General features: G+C 51.0%; 1 protein-coding gene across 2 annotated transcripts in view; it reads left to right on the top strand.

The window, feature by feature from the left end:
- Efcab6 (EF-hand calcium binding domain 6) overlaps positions 1-20,304 on the top strand; it is a 191,116-nt gene that overhangs the window by 164,651 nt on the left and 6,161 nt on the right. For both annotated transcript variants that reach the window (XM_037197495.1, XM_037197497.1), the window contains 2 exons: positions 10,320-10,547; positions 19,367-19,606. In XM_037197495.1, coding sequence (XP_037053390.1) covers positions 10,320-10,547; positions 19,367-19,606 — 468 coding nt within the window. The remainder of the gene's footprint in view (positions 1-10,319; positions 10,548-19,366; positions 19,607-20,304) is intronic.

Consider the following 20,304-nt stretch of genomic DNA (forward strand, 5'->3'; position numbering starts at 1 on the left):
CCTTTTATAATTATTTTTAATTTAAAAAAGATTATATCTATTTGTATGTGTCTGGGGTGTGTGTGTATATATGCTGTCTAGAAAGGCCAGAGTTGTTAGATCCCCTGGAGTTACAGGAAATTACAAATCACCTGGTGTGTGGTCCCTGCCTTCCAGAGTGCCCGTTCCAGCCCAGGGGACAGTGAACAAGGGCTAGGTCACATGCCTGATGCTAGGGTGTACTGCAAAATGAGTGGGAAGCTGGAAGCAGAATTGTATGAGAGGGAGACTCAATGGGGAGGGGCCTTTCCCGAGACAGTTAGGAATGATCAGGGTGCACAGTTGGACGGAGGAACCTATTGGTGTAGAGTCACTAGTGTATGGATAAAGGTGTGAGGTCTTTAGGAAAGGCTGTCAGAGGTGTGCCAGGCTTATGGTGGAAGCGTCCAAGTCTGTACAACAAAAGACCTGTGGAGGACAAATGTGGAAGAGTCAGAGCCTTGTACCTCAGTGGTCAGGCGTCCCACCTCGGGCGCCATTATGTCCTCACATGGGACTCACAGGGTTGGGAGGCGCCACTAAGGCTCTACTTGGAGCTCCTCACAGCAGCTGTCATGTGTTCTCTTTACAAGGGTCAACCTCACCTCCAGACACGCTTTGCCCAATACTCCATGAGGGTTCTGGGAGAATGGCCCATGGAGTGAGGTGGCTGCTGCCACCCCCTGTACACCTCCATTCATTGGGGATGAACTGTACCACAGTGAGCCTGGTCTAGGAGGATGCAGAAGAGAGGTAGCTGCCCCCCACCCCTGCACTCCCCCCAGGGTTCTGAAAACACCTGCCTGAGAGGTGTGCAATTAAGCCTGGATGAAGTAGAAGGTTGTCGTTTCCCAGGGTGTCAAGCTGAGCCAGGGACCACAGGCTCGAAGGATCATAAGGCCCTGTCAAAGGAACCATAGCATAGGAACCATATGTGTGTATGTGTTCCTTGTCCTGTTTACTCAGCAGTTGGAGCAGGAAGCAGGGACAGAACCACCCACCAGCACCTGGGAGCTTTTTCAGGGCATAGGTGCCTTGCTCTGGGCCACAAAGAATGACTGGGGACCCCCATCCTATGTGATTGGGGGGGTGGAGGGAAACTGAGGCTTTCATCACTGAGCCTGCTACAGCTTAGTTCCAGGCTCTTCACCAGGAGGGAAGAAAGGTCAGAAGTGATAGGGCCGGATAAAGCATCGCTTAAGCTCATTATTAGGACACCAGTCATCCCTTCCCTCTGCGGACACAGAGGAGGCAAGTAATTAAAAAGAGATTACTGAAGTGTAATGAAGGAAGCCAGCACCTTCCTCGGAGGGGAAATCAGCAGAGATCACCCCCCAGCCAAGGCTGCTCAATTCTTGGGACGTAGGACTGTACTCATGCCCTCAGTAAGGAATGAATGAAATCTGTCATCTCAAGTGTATGGAAGGAATGAAATCTGTCATCTCACCCCACCCGTTTGTCATGATGAGTGAGCCTCAATATCTCTTCTCAGACGTGTGTATGAGCTTCCATCTTGTGGCTGTTGAGCAGGCATGTGGGTCCTGAGCCCTTCCAGCAGGGGCACTTGTCATTCAGTATCCTGGGTCCTGGCTCCACACTGTGGCTGGTCCAGCCCAGGCTCCTTCTGCTCCAGAAACACCAATGTAATTGGTGCTTTGCTAGATTCGGAGTCAGGGCAGAAGAGCCCACCCAAGGCTGGAGTCCCACTGGGGGCAGGCCCAGGAGTTCACCTATGAGTCTGGCCCAAGGTATTTCCCATGCACATCACACTCACAGGAAAGCCATCCCCATGGTTACAGAGGCCAGTGGGCCCAGGAAGGTGACTCTCGTGTTCCTCATCATTGGAAACCCATCACACAGACTTCAGGATAAGACACTTTGACCTCTCCAGCATTTAGGAGGAAGGATACATGTTAGACTTGAACTGTGACTGCTGGCCGGGTTAAAGGACAAAGCAGCAAGCAAGGGACAGATGCTGGGTGACAGCACAGGCCCTTCTTCATGCTCCTGTCCCCCCTCCAGCCAAGTTCCCCCTCATCTCCAGAAAAGTATTCCACGCCCGAGTGCTTTGTGTGGAAGATGGAGCATCACCTGTTTGAAGAAGATCACGTTTGCTTGGTGTATTTTTGGATCTACTGAGTACCAGAGGTGGCTTCGGCAGTGATGCTGGCAGCTGGTCATGCCAGGAGCCAGGAGCCCACTCAGGGTCACTGTCAAGCAAATCCTGTAGAGAGTGGCTGTGATACAGCTCCCCCTACCTCGAGCTGTACTCGGTAGCTCCTCACTCCCAGGTCCAGGCATGTGATGGACAGGGGGGTGTACTCAGAGGACCCCACTGGGTGATCCAGCTTCTCAGAAATGGCCATGCCCATTCCTAAACAAACAAACAAAAAAAAAAAACAAAAAACAAACCAGAAAGTTCTATCCCGTGGCCCCTGCGGATGCCTAACTTTGGAGTGTGCTGAGAAATTAAGAAGAAAGAACAAATTGACCACCCGGTGGTTGTGCCTGGCCAGCCACTGTCACCCTCTTGTCACCACAGTCAAATGTCACCAGACAGGCGGGCATCAGGCAGGCACTTGGAGCCAGCCATGTTCCAGGCATTCCCATGAACCCCCTTGGTCGGTCCTCAGGACGGTGCCGCACGCTGTGAGCCGGTGACATCGGTGCTGTGTTACAAAGGAAGAAACCTAGGTTCAGAGAGCTGTGGCATCCCCCCCCCCAGAGCTAGGGGTAATGTAGGGCTGGGTTAGAATCCCACAGCCTGGGGACTCACATCCTCAGTGTCTTCTCTCCGGTAAAGTGAAGGCTGCTTCACTGTCTGCCCTTAGGGCCGTTAGACAGATTAGCTGCACTGTGGTGGACATAGCTTCGCAGGATCCCTGGTCCAGCAAATACCAAATGTCTGTATAATTATTTGTATTCTGCGCTACTCCAGCTTGTGCTGAATGCTCGGTGATGATGTGGTCAGCGGTGTGGAAGTCATTCAGTAAAGGAATTGATTAGCATTTTCGTAAGCCACTTCGCCCCTGAGTTTATTGCGTCATTAAAGGGCCAGGGGGCGGCTTTGATTCTTTGCACTTTATGGCAGTTTCATGCTGTAGGAGGATTGGTGAGGCAGGAGTCTGCGCAGGGTGTGAGTGCCCACTGTGTGCCAGAGGTGAGCTGGAGAGCTGGGAGAGGTGGGACAGTGGGGGGGGGGGGGAGGCAGGGGAGGAAGCAGGCAGGAGCGGTTTTCTGATGAGCCTGTGAGGGTGAGTTAGAGGCGCACGCAGCACAGACCACGGGGAGAGACATGGTGAGGAGCACTCTGCATAGTCCCAAGGCTGAGGAAGCCGCGCATGTCAGAAGTGGTCAGGGCATGGAGAGTGGGAGAGGCTGCCTGCATCCTGTTTCCTGTGGGCATCTTTGAATGCCCTCTGGGACAGAGGTTTCAGTCTCACACTCACAGCCCCTAGGATGGTACCTAGCATCTACCCTGCAGTATCTGTGAGTTCCTGAGTCCTCTTCCAAGGAGGCTCTCTTGTACTCCTGCGTGCCTGCGGCAGGCATCATCATGGACGCCTACCGGCCTGTTTCTGGAGTGGGACTACTTTGAGCCTTGTCACGGGGAGGGGGACCCTGAGGACAGCGTAAGTCCCACCTCTCAGAGCCCAGCCCTGTGGCTTTGTAAACCAGGAAGTCCCCGCTGCTCAGGAGGGTTCCAGGAACTGTACGTGGTCTAGCCTGCGCCCTGTGAAGGCAGCACAATTCAGCGAGCCCAGCAGCTTCGAGGCCCGCCTCAGCGAGCACTGGCAGGGTTGGGTTAATTTAGGGCCTTTCCAGAGACATTCTGGAAGCCAGGAATTCTCCATGCACAGCTGGGATCAGCAGCTTCAGAAGGAAATACTTACTTTGATTCCCGATTTGAGGGGACATGGTCCAGCACAGTGGAGACAGTACAATGGCAGGCAGCAGGTCGTGGGCAGCTTCTTGGTAAGGGGCATGTGTTCACAGCTTCCGGGATCAGGAAGCAGAGAGGGCACTGGAACCTGGGCTGGGCATCTTGAGGCCAGTGACATACTTCCTGAATATATATACTGAATACTTCATATTCAAGCACATGAGCCTTGAGCCTGTGGGAACATTTCACATCAACCTCCACAGTCCTTGGGCCACCAGGACACGTGGAACGGCACCTGGGCTGGTGGAATCACTGCCCCACCATGCAGAGAGTCCCAGGTCTGGACACCCGCCTAGTACAGTCTTCCCTGGGGTATGAGCACCCCCTCCCTCCTTGCCTCTGTAGCAGACATCACAGATGGGTAGTGGGCACCTTCCTTCCAGAACTCAGACTTCATTTTCATCTGGATTTCCAATGTTTCATTTCTTTCTTCTTTCTTTCTTTCTTTTTTTTCTTTTTCTTTTCTTTTTCTTTTCTTTTTTTTTTTTGGACAGGCAGTTTTATTGCTATTGTTATTTTTAGCATTCATTTTACCCACTGTAAATACAAATGAAGACATGGTACAATTAATTTTCTTGCTAATCAAAATATTTGATGGAATGAAGCAATTTTTCAATTCCTGGAACTAATTATAGGCATTCTCTAGAAGGAAGTGCCGAGTTCAGTGCTGTTTCTAATTAGAATCCTCTTGTTACCTGCTGAGTTCTTGGGGATGAGGTTTCAGGAGGTTCCCCGCTCTGGGGGATTGGAAGTCATGCTGTAGGACTGTCTCTGAGTCCTGAGAGCAGAACTAGCTCTGTGAAGCACGGTGGGATGGGCTAGCTCTGACCTGCATCGTTGATTCGTACACCTATGGGTTTCTGAGCTGATGTTGCAAGGGACCTCACTAAACCCCCTTGTCCGAGCCTGCTTGCTCTAGGGCAGGTTACTGCCTCTGCCCCACAGGTGCCTCGGTGGTATAAAGGTCATTGAGAGCCGGGCTCCTCTTCCCTGAGGCTACACACACACATACACACACACACACACACACACACACACACAAACATACACACACATACACACACATATACACAAACATACACACATACACACACACACACACACACACACACACACACACAGCTCTTTGTCCCCTACCCTGTGACCCCTACTTCCAGGCACCTTTGCTATAAAGCTGAATGCTGGTAGAGCGTTTCTGCATCTGAAGACGATGGCAGTGTCTTCTCTGATTAGGAAGAACATTCCTCTTAGTTATAGAAAAAAAGCACAATTTCCCCCCATTCAGATGGGACACAAAAGCGCCAGACCGGGAGCCATCTGTTCTTCCCTGGCGCCCACGGGTGCTCAGTGAGGCTGCTGGGGGCTGAGCTGAGAGGCTGTGGGAACTGGGGGGCCAGAGCCCAGCAGGCTCCGAGCAAAGCCCGAGGGAGCCTGGCTCTGCCTCCGGGATTGCATGGGAATCTCTGGGTGGTATTGGTGTCCATATGGGGACCACGGTGTCACAGTGATTGCCAAAGTGGTCTGAGGATCTTTGTGCCAGTGTTCTGTGGTGGTTTAGAGGTGGTGACAGGAGTTGACCCAGCGGGTGGGATTTTCAGTGACCTTCCTTTGTGCAACATCTGTGCTTTCCGAGTGACCTCAGTGGAACTGCAGGCGTGACTGGTACACAGGACAACCACACCTCCAGCTGGCGTGAACTGCAGTGTCAGTGAGAGATTCCCATCTCATCGTCTTCTTTTCTGCCATCTCGGGCCCTGAGCATCTTTTTGGACAGCATTTAAGGTCCTCCCTTTGGCACCCCCCCCTTTTCAGGCCTGAGAAGGGAATGATGTCCTCAACACCGTGGGCTACTCCCCAGCTGCAGGAGGGAAATGTTTGGCTGGTACTGGGTTAGAATGTGAGTATCTCTCTTTGCCGGCTCTGTGCCTTCATGACAGTGTCGGCGGGGGGGGGGGGGGGGGGCATTACACAGACCAGGGCCATGTCCCGTCTTGAGGGTCCTCCCCCTCACTTAGGGGACTTGGCCCACATCTCTCTCCCCTGGGACACTAAGTTCCATGTGAGCAGAGCCTAGAGAGCCATAACCTGGGTCTCCAGCTAAAGTCGGTGTGCCCCAGATAATCAGTAAGTACTACCTGTCCCAGCCTCAGAGCCCACTGTGTGGATGGCTGATTCACCCCGAGCAGATGGCTCAGGCAGGTGTGCCACCCACTCCTCGGGCTCTGAGACTCACTCTGAGTGCTGCTTTCTGGATAGAGCTGCACCCATGGATGGCAGGGGAACTGGATTAGCATCAGAGGTGGCGTGAGTACGGCCAGCATCCTGCCTTGTCACCACCTCTCAGACTGCAGGCGTGTGGAGCATGTGTTGATTATGGTGTGTACAGGTGTGCACAGGTGTGGCCATTCCTTATGCAGCCACCTCGTGGTCTTTCTCCATCCCTTCTCCTCCATTACTGATGCTTTCTGGTTAAGTTTTCCCTTGGAACCTTCTAGTAGCTGCACTATAGCCCATCTATAAAAATCGCCCATTCTCCCTAACCATGCAGCTGAGGTTGTTGGTTATTGCCAATCAACACTTTGTTTTATAAATCCTGCTGGTTTTCTCTAGTTTATTTTCTAAGGAGAATGCCAAGAGAGCCAGGGCAGAGTTGACCACAGGGACACTTTCTGGTTCCACAGAGTTCCTCCTCTTCTCCAGGCTGGAGGTGATCTGATCGGAGTTCATAGTTGGCAAAGCAGAATCATGCTGCCATGTCTTTGCCTCCGGACCGTTGATCCATGACCACGCTTCAGAGCAGGCAGAATCCTGTCCCCTCCCTCCTTATACCACAGCGGCAGCGCTGACATCATTGTGTGTCTGCTGTTTGTTTCTTGGTTCCACTGTGCCTCAACATCTCCCCTGACCCCTGGGGACTCACTCCCCTCCCCGGGAAACAGAGGACTGGAGCCCTTGCTCTCTCTGAAGTTGTTCATCTGTCAGAGCGAGAAAGCAAAAGTGAGCCTTAGAGCTCAGAGAGAAATGTGACAGGAAAGCAGCCCGGGAGAGGACCAGTGGATGGGTCTCGGATGCTGCAGCCTGGAGGGGGAATGGGGACCGAGAGTACACAGGCTCCCCGAGCAGCGCTGCACCTGAGGCAGCCTGCGGGTATTAGGAGCCCTCAGCCTCAGCAAAGTGAGTGAGGTCACAGAAAGCAGGAGCCCATTGTGAGGCTGGCCTCCTGCCGGGGGTGGAGCCCTTAAGGGTCTGGCCTTGAAGGGATAGTCACTTGTGGAAACCAGTCTCCTCCGGGGAGCCTGCCCAAACGTGGGCACAAGAGACCGTCACAGTGAGGTGAGAACGGGGCTGAGCCATTGGGGTTTTGAGTGGTTTGGATGTGGGGTCAGAAAACTGTCCAGCGGATAGAGGGCTTCCATTTGCTGAGGAAGACTCACGTAGGCTCGCACTTTGCTGTTGGTGCTCCTGGGAGAGGAGTCCGATGACACTGGTGAGCCGCATCTTGATTGGGCTCTGTCCCTCGCCAGGGACATCTACGTAAGGCAGTTGTGACAAACAGCCACTTGATAAAAGGCTCCGTGGAGGGGGCTGATGACCCATCACGGGTGGGCAGAGCCGATGTCCAGCAGCACAGACGGACTCTTGGCCAAGCTCCATGACTCTTACTAGATCGTGGTCGCATCCAACTTCAGTATCTTGTGGCTTGGACCCTCCCGCCGCTAGCCTTTCCTAAAGTTGTATGGCTGCATATTTTTTAATCATCCGTGTAATTGCCAAAATGTCTATTGATTCCTGCCCACCCCTTCCTGTATATCCAGTGAAGTGTGTGGGGAGAGGAAGAGGGAGGGAGGGAGGGAGGGAGGGAGGGAGGGAGGGAGGGAGGGAGGGAGGGAAGGAATAGGTTATGTGCACAACCTCACCTGTAATTCCTCAGGAGCCATCCACCTTGTTTAGAGATAGCATCTCCCACTGTCCTGAGACTCTATTAGTTTAGGCTGGCTGCCCATGAACCCTGGGGATGCTCCTGTCTCCACTTTCCCAGGCTGGGATTGCAGGGGCAACCACCCTGCCCCCTTTTTAGGGTTAGACCTAGGGATCTGGTTCAGGTCCCCGGGCCTATGCAGCATGCTTTACCCACTGAGCCCAGAGATGTTTTCTTAGAACCTGAAAGGGGCTTTGGGACGTGAATCTGACTCTTTCCGCCAGGAGCATGGCCTTGCTCTCCACTCATCCCTGTCTCAGTGAATGCAGGTTTCTCTCAGGAGGCTCCGTCACTCTCGGGATCTCACCCGTGTGTTCAGCCTATCATTAATGTGATGTGGAATTCTCCTCACTTCAGCTGATAATTCATCCATAGCTAGTGCTTTTCAAAAGCCCATATTGCTTTCTGTGGTTTTAGCTCAGATTGGACCACTTTCCTAAATTGTTAGGAAACTTTCTAGCCAATTGGTCTTATCTAACAAGAATGATGTCTTCAGCATTTTATTCTTCATCTTCTTATCTCAAAAGGTTAGTCTTCTAAAAATGTGTATAGTAGGCCAAGCATTTTATCATCTTCCCCTCCCCCATGGAGAAGGATGAGGCATGGAGATGCTGAGTCTGTGGCCAGCCTGGGCTACATAGATAAATCATTAAATAAATAAATGAAGCCCAACTATATAGGGCAGGCAGTGGGTAAAGACTGTAAAGATGCTCCATTCTGGAGACCTGAGTCCAGTCACCAGAACCCGTGTAAAGGTAGGAGAGAGCCAACCTCATGACTTTCACCTCATAGTCATTTCAGTCACTGCACAGTCGTTTCCTCTGGTCAGTTTTATCCCTGCCCCCAGGAGAAGAGGAAATAGGCAAAAAGTGGACAAGCTACTTAATTGTAGATCCTCCCAGCCGGACAGAGGTGGAGCCAAGTTGACACTAGCCCTGGGCCTGCCTGCCTTCCACACTGAGCTGTCCCAGTGTTTCAAGTGTGCTTTTGAACTTAGAGGCAGGACTCCACACCAAGAGGGTACCCTCTGGTCTCTGGGTGCTGACACACTGTGGAAGGGCAGGGATTGGGGATGCTGAGCTCTGGGACTCACACTCCCAACCATGTGAATTCTGAGAGGCATGGGACACACCAGTGATTCCACTTTGATTTTTCTCAAGGGAGAGAAGATGCTCCTTTACCTCACAAATGACGTCCAGTGGGCATGGGAGAGACTCTGGTACCCCTGGGTGGTCAGGGCTAGGGTCTAAGTGGAAGTGTGTGTGTCTGTGTTTCCAAGGATAGTCCCAGCTACTGCTGGGGTTTGCCACAGTTCCATAAAACATGTCTCCAGACAGTGACAGAGTGCAGACATTGCTGTTGGGTCACTGAAAGCATGGCCAAATTGGAATACCACTCCTGAGGATCTGCCGTCAAGGCCTGCTGACTTTCTAGCACAGCCCTGGTATCCACAGTAAGGGCCAGGGTCAAAGCAAGGATCATAATGAGACCCATCATCAAGATATACCAGGGCCAGGGCTGGGACCAGGACCAGTATTCCTGCACTGGATCTCTTGAATACTCTCACCCCTGGGTTATCACTGGCCAGGTCCCCTTTTCCATCAGAGTACCACCTTTCCTCCCCAGGTCTAGCTTTGGGAGGTTTGGGGGGAAAATGGAGTTAGCCCTCCTCAAGCCTCCATCCGCAAGCCCCCTGCCTGCTCATAATTATAAAGCTCCTTCTGCCCTGGTCCAGGAAGCCCCTGATCCTGGCCCAGATTGCACATCTCTCTGTGGGGCTCCCCAGCACCAGGGACAGCTCCAGCCACCGAGGCAGGATTCTGGGGGTACAGAAGTCCTTTTTTTTTTTTTTTTTTTTTTTTTAAAAAAGATGTGTTTGTTTGTTTGTTTATTATGTACACAGAAGAGGGTGCCAGATCTCATTACAGATGGTTGTGAGCCACCATGTGGGTGCTGGGAATTGAACTCGGGACCTCTGGAAGAACAGTCGGTGCTCTTAACCTCTGAGCCATCTCTCCAGCCCGAGAAGTCCTTTTGCTAACCTAATATGGTTATCACTTTGCCAACTGAGCCATCTCTCCAGCTCTTTCCTGAGTGAAATGAGCCCAAAGACAGCTATCAGGAGGAAACAGGAGAGAGTCTATGGTGCGCCCTCCCTGGGGCTTCTCAGTGTTCCACAACCCACCTTCCAAGGGCAGAGTGCCACCCTGGGGACCACTTTCATGGCAGGTGAGCCCAGGCTTCCACACAGCTGGGCTGACCTGTCATTAGAAATCATGATGCATCTGTTCTTCTCTGGCCTATTAAGCTATTCCTCTCTGCACCCAGAGATGTCTACTGTTTACTCAGCGGATCGTTTTTCCATTCTGTTCTGTGCAGACTGCTGATGAGTGGGCAGAGAACATGCCCAAGGTCCCACCCCCCACACTTGCTAAGGAATCGGCCAACAGAGACATCTTGGCACGAATGCACAAGGCGGTGGCTTCCCACTATCACACCATCGTCCAGGAGTTTGAGAACTTCGACACCACAAAAAACAACACCATCTCCAGAGATGAGTTCAGATCTATCTGCACCCGCCATGTCCAGATCCTGACGGATGAGCAGGTAAGACCGTGGCTGCTCATCCCAAGCTGTTGTTGGAGCAGAGAGTTCTACACTGCACTCTGTTTTTTAAATGTTTGATTTTCCACCCCAACCCACTCCCTCTTTTTTTCCCCTCCTTCCTTCCCCTCCTCCTTTTCCTTCTCTACCTCCCCCCTTCCTCTTCAATAAGCTCTCAGTACATAATCCTTAATAGTCTGGAACTTAGACCAGACGGACCTTAAACTTGGGGTGATCTCCCTGCTTAGGTGTCCCATTGCTGGGAGTGCCCGCCTGAGCTACAGCACCCTGCTGAGGTCTTGTTTTGTGCTAAGTCATACTGAAATTCACAGGAGTGGCTGTTGCTACAATAGCTGTGAACCGCACCATTTCAGGCAGGGTGAGCTTGCTGTCCCTTTTGCTGTGAAAATCAGCCCCGGCTCCCAGTCCTTCTGCATCTGTGATCATTGGCGCTGGCATGATTGACAGGGCTTCCCCTCTCTCTGCTGCACCCTGGGGCAGCATGCTGTGCCAAGCGTGTTGGGGATGGTGCCAGAGTGCTAAGTACCACTTAACTGCCATCTTGTCCCCATGACCTGGCTCGCCTGCATTGTAAAACCTTGCCTCACACTCAAAGTCGTCCAGCTCTCCCGACTTCCAGAGCTCTGAGCTCTGAGCTCGAGGCGGGGGGGGGGGACGGGACGGGGGGATGGGACACACACACATGGCGTGGAAAGCTGTGGGTACAATCAACCTTCCAGGGAAAGAGAACAGCTTTCTCAGGAAGGAGTATCTCTGGACATTTATCTATGATTTTACCCCCCCAGACAGACACCCCTAGCAAGTGAGAAATGTGCTTGCAGGTAATAAGTCAACTCAGGCTTCTGGGCCTGCGCAGCTGTGCGCCTGTCCAGCTGTGTGACTCAGAAAAGTCAGTTGGCATCTCTGTTTTCCCTGGTATTCCTCCCTGGGCCCTCCCAGCACCCTTCCCTCCTAGCCAGCTTCCTCCTCTGCCTCTGCCAGGACCTGGCCCCTGCTCCCCTCACTGCCTACTCCTTCCAGATTCTAAGCAGAGGGAGGCTTTCCCAGCCCACTCGGCAGAGCTGGCCATGTCCCACTTGGCCCTCCCAGAGCCCTCCTTCTTCCCGGTTCCCATGCCCCTGGTCTCCTGATCACAGCCTTGGCCCCTTGAGCCAGTGTCTAGGAACACAGCCACCCATCTTGGTGTGCGGCAAATGCCCCGGGGCGGCAGAGCCCACTCCTGCGTGCTGGGCAGCTGTCAACAGCAGGACTGTCCCCTGTTGCCGTGACAAGAGCACCATGAGAGAGGGAGGGTTTATTTGGGCTCATGGTTTGAAGGTGCAGCCTGTCATGATGGGGAGTTCAAGACAACGGAGGCTCGAGGCAGCCGGCCATGTTGTGTGCACAGCCAGGACGCAGAGAGAGGTGACTGCTGGTCACTTCCTACTTTCTATTCAGCCCCGGACCCCAGCCCATCGGATAGTCCCGCTTGCATTTAGGGTGTGTCTTCCCACCCTAATTACTCTAATCCAGAAGACTCTCACAGACATGTATAGAGGTTCATCTCCTAGGTGATGCTAGATCCTGTCCAGTGGACAGTCAAGATTAATCATCACAGCAGAGGAGGGACATCAGAGGCCAGGGGACCGGTGCTTATGAAGAAGTGCAGGCTACTTCCTATTGGGAAGGAGCCTGTGGCAGCTGAGAGGCCATGGCCAGGCACCTGCTGCAGACCCTGGTCTCCCTGACAACAGGATGCAGGCCCACAGAAACAGAGCAGGGCAGACAGGAGCAGCAGCCTGATGGCAAAGCAGCCCCACCCTGTCCCCGAAGGGCCTGCATTCTCAGAGAACTTTTAGACAGTAAACATATGAGTAAAATAGGCCGTGTCTTAGCCAATGACAATGCTGTATATTTCTTTAAAGGCAGGAAAAGGGTACAGATGGAGTGGGAGACATGCTTGTAACTAGTAGGATTGGGGAGGCGCTCTGAGCAGGTAGCCTCGAAAGGGAAGACCTGGTTACTAGGTAGGGTTAGCCGGAAGTAGAGGGGACGTGGATGACAAGGGCTGTCATGGGGTTGGACCATTGGCAGATGACCAGTGCTTGGAGGGGACTGAGCCCAAGCCTGGAGTCTATCCTGTAGGACAGGAGCCAAGTGGAAACATTTTTGTCTTCACTCAGGGGTGTGAGAGGGTGGCCCTACCCTGTGCCAGTTGGCCTGATCAGTGGCTTTAAACAGTGGTCCTCTGGCTGCTGTGTGGAGATAGAGAGATGAAGGGCAGGGACCAGGGGCGGACTATTGACAGAGGGCACCAGAAGAGGTTCTGAGGGTGTCAGAGCTGAATCCCACAGCGTGTGCCAACATCAGTGCTCACCGTAAGAGTGGCTGCGTTCACTGTGGGCGCAGTAGATCTGGGTGTTGGTGTTGGGCAGGACAGAGCGAGGCGGTTCAAGGTGAGCTGTCCTCATGAAGCTGTAAAGATGGGTGCCATGGCAGAGGCTGGAGGATGGGCAAGGTAAGAGTGGACATGGCTAAGAATCTAAGATGCAGGCTGAGGGTGCCAAGGGCAGGCAGAGCTTGGGGGCAGCAGATTGAGAAGTCTAGGAGATGGGAGAGAGCAGAAGAAAAGACCAAGTAACCACAGTGACGCTGGGGAGGAGCTGGGGAGGTGCTGGATGTGAATTGTGTGTACATATATGTGTGCTTGCATGAGTGTGTAAGCATGTGTCACATATGTATGTGAATATATGTATGCACATGTATAAGCACCCGTCTGTGTGTACACACTACAGGTGTGCGTGTGTGCCCGTGTTCTTTTATACACTACATCACTGCAGTTGGGTGGACCTCGTATGCACAGCTCACTCTTGGCTGCACTCTGGGATGTGGTTGCGTCATCCTCATTTGCCCAAGGGTACAGGAGCATCAGCTGGTCCTCTCTGAAGTTTCTGGAGCTTTGACTTTCTGTTCTTGCCATGTGGGCAGCACCTGTTTGCCTGTGTGGAGCGGGGCTCCACTGTCCTGGGGGCTCCGTGGTCCTCCCCCATCTTCAGCACCAGCGCTGTCTGGCAGCCATTCTTTGATGGAGGGCTGCTCTAACCCGACTCGGCTCCACCAGATTGTAAACAACCAGCACCTGGGGCTCCGAGACCCTGTCAGGCCAGGAGTGTCTACATCAGTCTCAGCTCTCCGAGTGGTTCAGTGCCGTCACATCGGCTCCCCTGGAAGTCCTGTGGTGGTGCGTGTCTGCAGTACCAGTACGGAGGCAGGGGCATCATGAGCTCCCTGCCAGTGTTGGTGGGTTCCTGTCTTCAGGGGGAGGGGAACCCGTGACACTTAGTGGACTGCAACAGTTGAGCTTCTGTCTACTGCCCCAGACTCCTTCTCTTCCTGTCCATGTCTACTATCCTCCATCGTGCTCTACTGTGTGGGAATCTTTGTGTCTTTGATGCGTTCTGCTTCATTGTAAGAAAACACTTGGAACTTCATACCTTCAGTTAAGTTTTCTCGGCTGTTGTCATAAACCACTTTGCTAAATTCGGTCATTTTGTAATAACTTGTCAGCCAATTCCCTGAGCTGATACCTCAAGCCAGTTCTGAACAGCAGGCAGGTGTCCTTCCAACCCATAGGCCTGTTATTTCTTTTCTTGCTTTGTAGCAATGCCTAGATCCCATGGTCCCTCCAAACAGAGCTGTGACAATGGCTTCCCTGTTCTAGCCTTGACTGGACAGGAATGCTTCAGTGTTCCAAGGTTAGAACTATTTTCCCTAGAGACACTTCGATATATCAAATGTCAGGAGCTCCCGGTCAATTGTTGTTCTTTGTATGCCTGTTTTTCTAAAACCCAGCAACCTTGGGTGGGTACTGCTTGTATCAAATGCTTCCCGTATGGTACATGTATCAAGATAGGCATCTAGTTTTTCTTCTTCAATTTCTCAATGCAGTGAGCTGTGCTGATAGGTAGCACGATAGTAAAGCAAATGTATACGCCTGTTGTGTGCACGGTTTGGCCAGGTGTGTTGAAAGTATTTCCATGGCTGTAGAGATGGCTCAGTGGTTAGGAGCACTGGCTGCTCTTGCAGAGGACTTGAGTTGGGTTCTGACCTACATGGTGGCTCACAACTTCCTATAATGCCAGTTCCAGAAAACTCAATGCCTCTTCTGGCCTTGGCAGGCTCCCACATGACATGTGCATACAAACATGTACACTCTCTCTCTCACCCTCCCTCCCTCCCTTTAAACTTAAAAATAATTGTGTTGATGTTTGTGACATTACTCTGTACTTTCAAAAGTTTGTGTCTTGTTGGAATCAAGAGTACACCAGCTGTGTAAGTAGAGTCTACAGCTATATGCTTTTGTGTTTTGTCAAAAGGGTCTGGGCAGAACTGGGCTGCCAGCTTCCTGAAAGTAAAAAAAAAAAAAAAATGCCCATAAGCCTTCTGGGACCCAGAGTTTTCCATAAGGGGGGATTTAACTGCCAGTATGTTCTTCTGATGGTTACAGGGCCACCCAGGCTCATCCGTTTTGGTGGCTTACGTTTTTACATGAATGTGTCTGCTTTTTCTCCCTTTTCTGATTGGCATCCACTGACTCACCATAGAATCTGTGTCCTCTTTCAGTTAGTTCTTGCTGTATGTGCCACACCATTGGACCACACCACCCCCTAGCTTCACACTACAGCCGTGTGTGCTCTTAGTCTTTTCTGAGGATCAGCTTTCAGCTCTCCTGGCTTCCTGCTGCATTGACAGTCTCTCTCGTGTTCCCTGTGCTTTGGCATAGGTTGGATGCTGGCTTTGGATTTCAGCTGCTCTTCCTCCCATAATAGGCACTTAAAACTGTACACTTCTGTCTAATTACTACTCTTAGCTGCATCCAAATTTTGATACATAGTTGTAAAATTATAATGGAGCTCCTAGTCTCTTATTCCCATCTTGGGTCCTTTGATTTAGAAATACGGGTGTTTTTTTGTTCCTGAATGAATGTGTTTTTAAAGAGTTATTAACTTATAAATGAACATGATTTTAATTAGAGAATGGGACTGGATCTTATCAGTTATTAGAATTATCTGGGATTGGATGTGTGGTCATTCTTTAAAAATGTTTCATTTGTAGCTAGATGGTATGTTTTGAATGGAGCATTATGAAGCGTTTTACACCTGCTGATTGAAACCAGCTGTTACTTCTAGTCTCAGAATCTCTATTCTCTCAGTTATCTTGGCCCATCAATGGGTGAGAAATGTGGATACTTGTAACTCAGTGTTAGATGTATCAAATTCTAAGAAAATAGTTTTTAATATTAAAGTCTATTTAATGTGATAGTAGCATGACCTCTGAGCCTTTTTTTTTTCATTTAGTGCCTACTTGATATATCTATTTAAGCTTCTTTACATCTTTGACGCCCCTGATAATTCTGTTTTGTGTTTAGGTTTTATGAATAGCACATAAATGGATTCTTAAACGTCCTCTCTAGTGATCCCTGCCATTTTACATGGGTGTTTGGCTCATTTACATTTATTGTTGTTGCTGTTGTCTCCATTTATTTCTGTGGTCAATATTAAGCATCCTGCCGTGCTCATTTCCTTTATATTGTTTGAAAATGTATTTTCTTGACATAATTTAGAAACTGCCTTTCCTACCTATTTGTCAAAAGCTACATACTTTCTCGTCAATAACTGGCTGTTGCCCTTACCTCTTAGCAATTTTTAAACTAGGTCCCCTTGCTCTCTGGTTTGTGAGGCTATTGAGTTGCTGTGATTCAATGGTCTTCTTGGATTTCATGGTATTAGTAGTAGTTTATCTTTATCTTGCAATTTTTCTCTACAAATTAAGCCCTTAGGGTTCACTGACCCTACCAGTGTTTGTTCAGCATTGCTCTCTTTGCCTTTCTTCTGCTGATTATGATCTGTTCATTTGATTGTGACCTGTTAATAAACTTTTTCAATGATTGCATTTTTTCATTTCAAGGAACTTTCTTTTCCCCTCATTTCAAGTGTCTGTCAATTGTGTGTTTCTCACTGCTAATTCTAATGCTTGATTTTAACACGATTAGGTATGGTCACGACAGTTCTGATATCTGAAGGCAGAGTCAGCCTTGGCTTGCTCCTTCATGTGTATGGTGATTTTATTTTTTCAAATGCCATTGGCAGGCTGAGTTTATCTGGGAGCTGTTACACTGTTGTTGTATTTAGTTATGAAACCAGATTTGCCAGGAGAACTCTGTGCAGGGAAAGGTGGAGTGGTCACCAGAGGCCAGGTGAGGAACAGAGGGCAGATGGACATGCAGATGGTTTCAAGGAGAATGTGGAAACAGAATGGGGCAAGAAGGACAAGAGAACAGTGAAGATGAGATTCCAGGGGCATCACAGACAGTTGTGCTACCTTTAGGAGTGGTCCTCTGAGTGGCTAACACAAGCCTAACACTGAAGAACGATCATGGTGTTTTATCACAGCAACAGAAAGTTTACTAAGACAAAGAGTCGGGGTTGATGGGGACCTACCACTTGTCTTCAGGAATGCACTGGCCAAAGATGACAACAGAAGGCATGGTGAGGAGAAAGCCAGAGCCTGCAAGATGTTGCTACCTGTATCCGTGCTGGGAGGCAAATAGAGGAGGCCTTGACCAGCTCTGCACCTGACACACAGGAGCTGTGGGAATTCAGAGACCCCCATGATCCTCAGGAACAACTTCAGCCAGAGCTGGGCTTCAGAGGGAGCTTGAGGATGTGGGTTTTGTGATGATGGAGAGAGTTCCTCAGAGTGCCATGGGAGAGTAGGGACAAGGAGCGGGTAGAAGGGAGACCTACAGCCAAATGGCTCAGGAGAGTGATTATCCCAGCTGGCAGATGAGGCTATGTCTACACAGTGGCCAGATGGGTGAACACTGTGAGACTCACAGTGTTGTGGAACATTATTTTAAGATGTGTTACATTCATTTATGCTGTGGAATATTTGTTTAATATGCAAAGATGTGTTACATTTGTTTAACTTTGTAAATCTGTGTTACTTTGCCTGCCTAAAACACCTGATTGGTCTAATTAAGAGCAAGGCAGGAGAGGGGTAGGTGGGGCTGCAAGGCAAAGAGAATAAAAAGAGAACAGGGAGGATGGTGAAGAGGAGGAGAGAGCACCAGGGGCCAGCCACCCAACCACCCAACCAGCCCCAGAGTAAGAAGGAAAGAAAGGAATAGAGAATAGAGAAAGGTAAAAGCCCAGAGGCAAAAGGTAGATGGGATAATTTAAGAAACAAGCCAAGCTAAGGCCAGGCATTCATAAGTAAGAATAAGTCTCCATGTATTTATTTGGAAGCTGGATGGTAGCCCCCAAAGAGTGAAAGAAAAACAACTACACACGCTTCTGAAAGATGCTGGCTGAGTCTGCAGACCAGGGCTAGCCTGGGGTAAAGCAGAGGCTGCTTGGTGGAACACTGGAGTCCTGTTGTCTCATGTGTGAGTTGGTCCACTTCACTTGCTTTTTGGCAGAATCTTGTACATTTTCAATACATTCTTTTTTAATCTTCCTGTAGGTTCTGAAGTTGAGTCTGAACTCTGTAGGCAGGGCTTAGCAGATTTCCTGGGGGATTCTGCTCCCTAGAGCTGGAGGAGCCCTAGGCTAGTCCATCTCCAAGCTCATCAGTTGTGTGGAGTGTTATCAGCCATCATGGGTTGTTTTTAATTTTCTCAATAACTTCCAATCCTCTCAGCTCCAGACACCAACCTCTGGGAATATACTTGGTATAGTCTATTTGTGAATCCCACACATGGCAGTTTCCTGCCTGAGGATTCCCAGGTCAGGATGGTACAGACCTAAAGATGTCCTAACTCCAATTCCAGAGAGGCACCCACATCTGACCCCAAGAGTAGGCTGGTGTGGCAGCTCGCAAGCCTTTGGGGACTTTAGACGGAGCCCAAGAGTTGGCCACTTTTCATTCATTTGCTGTGGATAAACCCCAAGAGACACCCGGGGGCAAACTAAGTTTCTAGTGACCTCTAGACTGCAAGAGGAACAGGAAACTGTCCCCCACCCTAGCCTCCTGGCCTCTGTCCCTTGGAAGGCTGACAGCCAGGCTCTGTCAGCTGCGGGTTTTGCAAGCAGTCAGGTGGGGGGGGGGGGACAAGAGCCCTTCTTCTGGGCTCCCTGAAAGTCCTGCAGCCACCAGAGGCGGCTCATGTGGGGAAGCCCTCCTGTCGCTCTGGCCCGTGCTGTGTGTTGTTTCCATAAGGTCTGCAGCGTCAGACAGCCACCACGCAAAGCCATAAACTTCTCCCCGGTTTCCAAATGCTTCCTTTCCATCTTGCACGAGGGACGTTTCTTACCTTTGGGGTGAAATAAATTGTGGGTGTAAAGGCAGAGGCTGAGGCGGCGGCACCTGTGAGCCGCTGCGACTCAGGTGTGCAGGGACGGCTGAGAAATGAGGCCGGCGGCTTCCCTGGGATGCAGGTGGGGCCCGGTTTGATTTGCATCTTCTCCTAAAATGTTTTTATGCACCACAGCTCGGTCACTGTGACTAATCACAAGATTTAATGGCCTTAAACTGCTCACTGAGGACCCAATTCAATTAAAAAATGTCCTGCGGAAGCCATGAATAATCCCCTTGTCTTGCCTTTTTTTTCCCCCACAGTCTTCCAGAGGCTTCTATCCTGCAGAGACCAAATGGATTTTTTTTCTCCTTTCTTAATTTTTTTTTTTTGTTTGTTTTAAATGACATGATCCCTGGCCCACGGTCACCTCCTGTCACCTCTGGTCCCACTCCTCCAGGACTCCCGAGAGGAGAGTCTCTCCTGCTGGGTTCCCACTCCCCCGGGACTGACTTGCTGCCGTTAGTTTGACAGGCTGTGGAGCGAGATGCCCGTCAACGCCAAGGGGAGGCTCAAGTACCAGGACTTCCTCAGCAGGTTCGGCACCGAGAGAGCACCCTCGCCGCCCATGGCCGCAGGTGACTCTGGAGACTCGACCGTTGCCCAGAGGGGAAGCAGTGCCCCTGAGGTCTCCCAAGGAAGCAGATCCACCCTCTGCTCTCCTTCTCGGGACTCCAGATCTGCGAAATCACGGAGTCACCCCTGTGTGAGTTCCCAGCCTGATACGGGGCCCCATGTCACCTCCGGGCAGGTCCATGCACACAGGGGCCCCAGTGTTTCTCCCCCAGACTGCAGGTGACTGAGAGACTGGGTTCATGAGTCTGGGGGAGGCTCTAGTGTCAGTTTCCGGGGGTGGGGGGGGGGCGGGAGTTTGAGCAAGGGTTGGGGCGGGGCAGGGTAGAAAGAGCCAGAAGGGGAAGAAGAGACAGAAGGGCACATCATCCATAGGCAGGAAACCTGGCTCTGAGAGGGACAGTCCCCTGACCTTGGGCACCATCCATACTGATGAATGTGTTCCCAATTTACACCAGAGCCAGGTGAGGCCTAGGGTGTTTTCCTGGGCCTCAGTTCTCAGTGTGACACAGAGCCCTGAGCCCTAGACTGAGTCATCCCAGGCTTGCCAGAAGGAGGCTCCTAGGGAATGCCTGCCTTGAATGACAGTCTCCAGGGTAGGACAACTAAGAGCGCACTACACACCCACAAGGCAGCTGCTGTGTGCTCACACCGCGTGCCTGGAGTAGCATGGACCCAGACAGAGTGCCCATCGTGTGCTCCAGCACCATCCTCTGTATACCTCTACTATGCACTGGGTTTTTGCTACAGCCCAAAATGGACAAAGGTCCCCACTCAAGAGGGTTATGTATGGTGTCACAGATTTCAGGATGACAGACAGTGAATGTGGTC

Source organism: Peromyscus leucopus, chromosome 20, assembly GCF_004664715.2.
Source record: "Peromyscus leucopus breed LL Stock chromosome 20, UCI_PerLeu_2.1, whole genome shotgun sequence".
Lineage (NCBI taxonomy): Eukaryota > Metazoa > Chordata > Mammalia > Rodentia > Cricetidae > Peromyscus > Peromyscus leucopus.